The sequence below is a fragment of the Calypte anna genome, chromosome 7 (assembly GCF_003957555.1).
Source record: "Calypte anna isolate BGI_N300 chromosome 7, bCalAnn1_v1.p, whole genome shotgun sequence".
Classification (NCBI taxonomy): Eukaryota; Metazoa; Chordata; class Aves; order Apodiformes; family Trochilidae; genus Calypte; species Calypte anna.
The window spans coordinates 15040502-15047429 of NC_044253.1; the positions used below are offsets into that span (position 1 = coordinate 15040502).

Here is a 6928-nt window from a genome sequence, read left to right on the forward strand (position 1 = left end):
GGACTTCAGTAAGAAACCAATTCTGAAATGAGCTGTTTAAATAAAAAGTTGGTTTAGGTTGTTTGCAAGCTTTTGGTACTTTTTCCATTTTAGACATCTCCCATTTGGACCCTAGGCTTGAGAAATATGTGATGCAGTGGAAGTATTAGCCTTCTCAATATATATTTGCAACCACTGAAATACAAGTATTTTGGGGGATGCTTCCTTTTATGCTTTCTAGAATGCATCAACTTTGAAAAGGGAAATTCTCATGATACTTATGGATGAACCAAAAACTATTTCTGTAAGACATTTAGGCTGATATACCAGGCCCTGTTGCTTATGGCCATTACAGCTCTGTGCAGGTTACACTGAGAATGCCAACAGCAGTACTGTTACTTGATGCAGTGATTAAAAGGCCTGGCTTTGATCTTGTTAGTCTTTATCAAGCTCTGAGCCCTATGAACTGGGAGACTTTCACTGAGCAAACCTGCTCTTTGGTTCCTTCCTGGAGCCTGTGACACAGTTGCTGTCCCATGGGCAGCCTGATTCCATTTCACAGCAGTGATGCCTCTGCAAAATCTCTACAGGCCACTTTTAATGTGGGCTTGATGTAGAGGCAAATGTCTTTGTTTATCACAGCCAGTCTTTTTAGGCTGGCTTGGCTCTCTGCTTGGCTGTTCTTCCTTTTTTTTGTTTCAGTGTGGTGTAGTGTGATCCCAAATTAATGTCTTTCACACTTCTCTCTTGGTACTAGAAGAGTTCCAAGACTACTCTTGGAAATGAGCTAGTGTTAAGGGAGTACAGGAGAAGATGTAATTTCACAGAGGTACCAGTTTTACACCCATAATCTGCAGAGAAGGATGGGGGAAAAGCAAACTGAAAGCTTACTTGTAGCTTCTGGAGACAAAGACATGCAGTGAAGAAGGAAAAAGTTGGTGATACAACATCAGCCAGATAATAACCGTGAGATTTTTTCCCAGCATCAAAATATTTGATTATCCCATTTTCAGCAAGTTGTTGTCATGGAAATGCCCTATGGGCTGTGTATACAATTGTGCTGTATGGAGGCTTGCTCTTCATTCATGATTGCAGAAGGTGCTTTGGAGTGTGTACATCTGAAGAGGGGCAGGACCAAGAATTCTCTGACTGGAGGAAAGGCTTTGGCTCTGGATTTGAGACCAAGTGCTAAACATCTTTTCTCTTGCTCCAACAGCTGGTCAGGAGATACACATTTTTAAATGTCTGTCTTCTTTAACAGATTATTGAATCTGTTTCTAGGGCACATGATCTTTCTAATTGCAGAGAGGGGGTTGTTCTGAGTAAAGGGTGAGAAATGTTTCTGTCAACTGATTTTTTTAATTATTTTTTTTTTAAAAGAGATTATTTGTATACTGATAGCCATCCCCTATAGGAGTAATTCTCTTCCTCCACGAAAAGCAACAGCTACTTCAGAATAATATTTTTGTGAAATCTGCTGAAAGTACCTTTGGAGAAGGTAAAGCTTCTCACAAACTGTTTATGTTATCTGCATATTGATAAATCCCAACCTTGTCAGGGAGCAATGAGAGCAATGCTAGGTGTACACTTTGTTAGGACCTATGGAATCTTAACTGGTTTGCTGCAGCGTTAAAGGCACTTCAGGTACACTTGAAATTCACTTTATCCTTATTGGATGAAAAAGGGGAGAAGAATCTTGCAGGAAAGTGCTTTCAGTCACTGTATCAAGGGATTGGAAAGACTGTGCAGGCCTTAGCCCAATTACACCATTAGTTCATCTTTAAAATTACGAAGTGGTTGGGAAGCTGCCAGCAGGCTCAGCCCTTATGATGAGGGTTGGCATAAGGTAGTGTGCAGGTTTCCACTTAGGCCCACAGGCAGGCTCAGGAACCTGCAGTGCTCTTGGTGACTCTCACACCTTCCCAATGAAGATGGTATTGCTGTAACTTGCTGGCATTGTCTAAAGCCCAGCTGAGTAAAGAGAAGGACCTATCTTGCTGGATTATTGAGTGCCTTGCTGTCACTGGATGTCTGGTTGTACACCTGCATCTGTGCTCTCGTGTTAGAGAAAGCCATGTTCTTGCCAGGAGCAACAGGTAAAAAAACCAGAACAATGAACAAGAGCATTTCAGACTATGTCTTCAAGCACCTGAACCTGGCCAGCCTGGGGCATGCAGAAGTTTCAGGTGATGGAATGATGCTGTGAGACTTCCGGAGCTGTGCTCACCTGTCTGCATCCATCCACCTCCAGTCAGCTGCAAAGGTTCCTTTCCTTGGGCAGTGTGGGCACTGGTTGTTAGAGCTGTAGCACTGGTAGATGAAGGATGTAGGTAGATACAGGTAGATACAGGGACTGTAGTGTTATGGCAAACTTTAACTCAGTAGGGACAGACTAGAGAGTAGCTGTAGATACTCTATCCTGGATATTTTGGCTGGCAATTTTAGTTTGGGTTTGGTTTTTTTTTGGGGTGGTGGTGGTGGTGTGTGTTTGGGGTTTTTTGTTTTTGTTTTTTAAGAAAATAGTCACAAAGCAGCCATAGGAGCTTGGGAACTTTTAATATTTTTTTTTCTTCTAATATGTTAGTATTGGAGATGTATCCTGTGATTCATCATTATGATGAGGATCTGAAAAGGGCAGAAGGATTCCTAGGATGCACTGAATTAAGTTTTGAATCAGCAGAGGGATATACACAGGGCTGGCTCACCAGTGCTGGGAAGGACCCAGTCAGATGGGAGGAGAGCTTTCAGGAATGAGTGGGTACCAGGAAATTAAAATGTGAGCATTCAGACCCTCAAAGATGGAGCCATGGGGACTATGGTGTCTGCCCATGGACATCTCCAACAGTGCAGACCCCAGCCAAGGCAGAGCTTTAGTTATTAATTCATGTTACTTAATCAGGTCCCAAGTAAGGGTGAGAGCTGTTGTGGGGCAATGCAGCCAGGGAAGGAAAAAGCCTGGAAAATGACCCGGGGAGGGTTTCTCCGGGTGTGCTGGGCGGGAGGCGCTGAGCTGCAGCCAGCTCTGTGATTAAAAAGCTCTTGGGATAACCTGACCATCTAGATTCTCTTGGAACCTCTGATTTACGGCTGGTGTGTTTTAAAATGAGAATTCATCCTCCTTGATTTCCACACACGCACATATATATATATATGCATACACACACCTAAAATTTTAGTCCTTCTGCAGCTCTGGTCTGGTTTGCTGTTCCTTTTTTTAGTTCTTACATCTACCTGGCTTATTCTCCTTAAAAAAACAGGTGCGTGAATCTAACTGTTCCACCTCCTCTCCGGTTATTCCTCCTTGGGTGGAAATCTAGGAATCAGAGCTCCTGTCCCCCATCTCCCACCCGGCGCGGCAGGGGCTGAGGTACCGCTTGCGTTTCCCACTGATACACGGTGTGTTATGATCTTCCCGCCTCAGGCTGTGACTGCGCGCGTTGTGTTTGTTTTACGGCTTAGGATAACCCCGTTATCCCGGGATAAAGATACAGAATTCCCAGCGCGACCATAGAGCTCAGCACCACCACGGTGCAGACAGGCTCGCTCCTCCCTCCCCCTCACTTCCGGCGGCCACAGCTCGTAGCGCCTGCGCAGTTGGGGCTCCTCTCTCCACGTCGGCGCCGGGCAGGAAGATGGTGAGCGAAGCTGGGGCACCGCGGTGCATCCGCCGCCATCCGCCCCCGAGCTGCCGTGCTGGGGTCCTGGGGTGCGGTGAGGGTCAGGGCAGAGCGCTCTTAAAGCCGCCCCCGGGCCCCGTGTGGGCGCTGCCTCCTCTTCGGGAGGCGGTGGCGAGAGGGGCCCCTCCTGGGCGGCCGGTGGGAGGCGGCCCGAGTTAGGGGAGCGGCGACCGGGGAGGGTGACGGGGAGGCCGTGGAAGGCAATAGACGTCCCGGTGAGAGGCAGGGCTCGGGTGTAGAGTGGAGTCCGCGGTAAGGAAGGGGGTGGCGGGGCCTGGGGGGCGGCTCGGCTGGCGGCAGCGTTCCGTGGGAGAGCGGCTGCCCGTGAAGAAAGACGGAGCTTTGGTCGCGTTTGGCTGCCAGACTACGGCCCTCTGCCCGAAGGGCCCCATTTGCAGCTGGGAGGCGGCGTCAGTGTCTCATCGTTTGGTAACTATCACTGTTCGGGGGACTGTAGGGCCGTTGAGCGGGTTGCTGTCGTGTCGGGAGAGGAGGGGGGGGCAGTCGAGGAGATGGCGTTCCCAGTAAAGTTTAAGCTTATTCTGGTTTGCCTTCCCATAGGCTAAGCGCACCAAGAAGGTTGGGATTGTGGGTAAATATGGGACCCGTTATGGTGCGTCCCTTAGGAAGATGGTGAAGAAGATTGAAATTAGCCAGCATGCCAAGTATACCTGCTCCTTCTGTGGCAAGGTGAGAAACTTCCTTCCCTGAAGTGGTCTGATAACTTTGTTACTGATGCTAGAGATGCAATGTGATGCTTTGGTAGTTTTTCTGCTTAATAGGTAACTCAGTTAGTTTTGAGACAATGACTGTAGTTTAGTTTATTGCATGTTTTAGGCTCCTATTAGGTGTTTCAGAAGGACTTTCCCTATTCTGAAGAATCCTCATTAAAATATTCCCTGGTCTTTTCCTGTCTTAACTAGGCTTGTAGGTAATGCTGTGGTGTGAGGCTGATATCCTCACCTGAAGCTTGTTGTTGGATGAAAGTAAAAGTTCTCTTGGCTTTTTCAGCTGATGTAGCATTCCAGGGTTTATATTAATTAATTTGTTTTTACTTTTTTTTTACAGACCAAAATGAAGAGAAAGGCCGTGGGTATCTGGCACTGTGGATCCTGCATGAAGACAGTTGCAGGTGGTGCCTGGACTTACAAGTAAGGAAATAAAGCAGCTTCTATCAGCATTTATTCTGATAGAGCTGAGTCATAATACAGGTTTTTATTTAATGTTTTTAAATTTCAGTCTACTAACCATTAAGTAGATCTGTCTCACATTAGTGATATGTGGGAGCTTTTTGCCTGCAGTGTTAAAATTTGATTGGAATGGATCAAATTGGATTTCATTGCTAATCTTCCCAGCTGGTGCAGCTTCTGAGGACATTGTACTTTATCCATCATATTACTGCTGCTGCTGGTTTTGGTGGGTCCCTCCAAAATTTCTTTCTCTGGGCTTTCTCAAAGTAGCTCTTTTATTCTTCAGAAACACAAGCTCTGCATCTTCCAAGCTTCAGATAAAGAAATTGAAACATGCAAATGCTGAAACACTTTTATAAGTATTTTCTGCCCGGCCTTTAGCAGTGTTTCTTACTGAAGATGTAAACTGCAGTTGTTGCTTCGTGAGCTACTGCACTTGGGGCAGTTTTTTCATGATGTTGGAACAAAAAGAGCAGAGAGGGTGGTTGGTTCATTCAGCTGTAGGGTGGAATCAACCATACTGATGACACCTGACAGCTCTCCCTCCAACCTATTCTCAAAAGGGCTTTAACATCTTCTAATAAATTGGCTCTCTGACCTAGGGATTATTTTTCCTTGATTCTTTTAAGTGTATAAAAATCTTAATTGTGTAACGGAACTCTTAGATCTTGTGTCAAAGACTAAGCAGCATTCTTTTGTTGTTACTGCACCAGCCTTTTTAGTTCAGAAACACAGATACAGTGGGCAAAACCAGGCTTAGTCCTAGGAAAAATTATTTCCCCCTTTTTTTTTTTTTTTTTTTTTTAAAGCCCTGAATCATAATCCTTAGTGCAATGGTGCTCTGGTAGAGAACACCCCACAGTTCTGGTAGAAGGCAAAGTTGTCCCGCATGTAACAGTCAGAAGGAATCTGAGCCCACATGGTGCTTGTGTGCAGTTGAGACATGAGTGGATAATTGGGCATGAGATGTGGATTATTAACTTGAGTGTGCTTCTGTGGACAGCAGCCTGTGTTTTTGTGAAAATCAAAGGGCAATCAGCTCCCTGTTAGTGCAGTCAGGCAATAACAACTTGATTTGTGTTTTCTCCAAAAACATTGGTGCGGGTTGTTCTTCTACTGCCTTGTGCAGATGACTGTGTTTCTTCTTGCAGTACCACCTCTGCAGTGACAGTGAAATCTGCAATCAGAAGACTGAAGGAATTGAAGGACCAGTAGAAGCTGCATCCTGTTATCCTTGTGAAACATCCTTTTTTTTCCTCTCTGACAAGATCTGTCTTTTTAACAATAAAAAGGTGATAATGGAGTGGAATCATGTTAATCTTCCTGTAAAATGTCATTTCTGTCTTGCTTTAGTGTATTTATTATAACTATAGAGACAGTAGCAGCATCCAGTACTTGAGTGGTCTTTGTTACTGATGAAGCCATTAAAAGCCAGTTTCCTTCCAGTTAATTGCATGCTTTGTTGCTTAAATGTGCTGAGGTGAATCAGAGGAGAGCTGGAAGAAGCCTGGTGCATCTTGAGTTGTCCTTCATGATTGTGCCTTAAGGAATAGAGTAGAGCTCCATGAGTGGAGGTATGGACTGAAATAGGGGGGGAGGAGAGAACATGGAAAATATCACTGCCTCTTCCTATTTGCTGCTGGAGAGAGCTCAGAGGAGTAGGGTCTGTACTGCAGGATGAAGAGGATGAAAGAGCACTGTGACTGCCATGGGGGGCAGGGGTTGGAATGGTACAAGAGCAGCAGCTGCCATCTCTTACTGTCTTGATAATTTTCCAGCCCCAGCTATGGGCAATAGGTGTGGTGGAGTTCTGTTGTGTGCAGATCTTGAGGTCAGTCCACCTGAATGCACTCTGGCTTGCACCTCTGGGATTTCCTAGGGCTGGTGGCAGGCTCCCATGTCTGTACATTGAAGTTCCTAATCTACTAAAGCCAATAAATTCTGATGTTGAACAACTGGAACACTCAGTCTTGAAGGAGAAGCTGATGTTTGAATTAATAATTTCCGAGTCACCCCTGATTGAGGTCAGAAAATAGGAGTCCTGGTAATTGTGGCTGCTGCAGGAAAAATAGTAAGCAGGTT

At 45.4% G+C, this 6928-nt stretch overlaps 1 protein-coding gene across 1 annotated transcript; it reads left to right on the forward strand.

Annotated features, from left to right (window-relative positions):
- The first annotated feature begins 3511 nt into the window (after positions 1 to 3511).
- On the forward strand, positions 3512 to 6182 carry RPL37A (ribosomal protein L37a). The gene is made up of 4 exons (XM_008496989.2): positions 3512 to 3614; positions 4218 to 4346; positions 4725 to 4807; positions 5998 to 6182. Exons 1-4 carry the CDS (start codon positions 3612 to 3614, stop codon positions 6059 to 6061), a joined length of 279 nt encoding a protein of 92 aa, XP_008495211.1. The 5' UTR covers positions 3512 to 3611; the 3' UTR covers positions 6062 to 6182.
- Positions 6183 to 6928: the final 746 nt, after the last annotated feature.

Bases quoted from the DNA above. Each gene is read 5' to 3' on its own strand.
- RPL37A (XM_008496989.2), top strand. The intron at 4,347-4,724 runs GTGAGAAACTTC...TTTTTTTTACAG, and splicing joins CCTGCTCCTTCTGTGGCAAG to ACCAAAATGAAGAGAAAGGC. The intron at 4,808-5,997 runs GTAAGGAAATAA...TTCTTCTTGCAG, and splicing joins GGTGGTGCCTGGACTTACAA to TACCACCTCTGCAGTGACAG.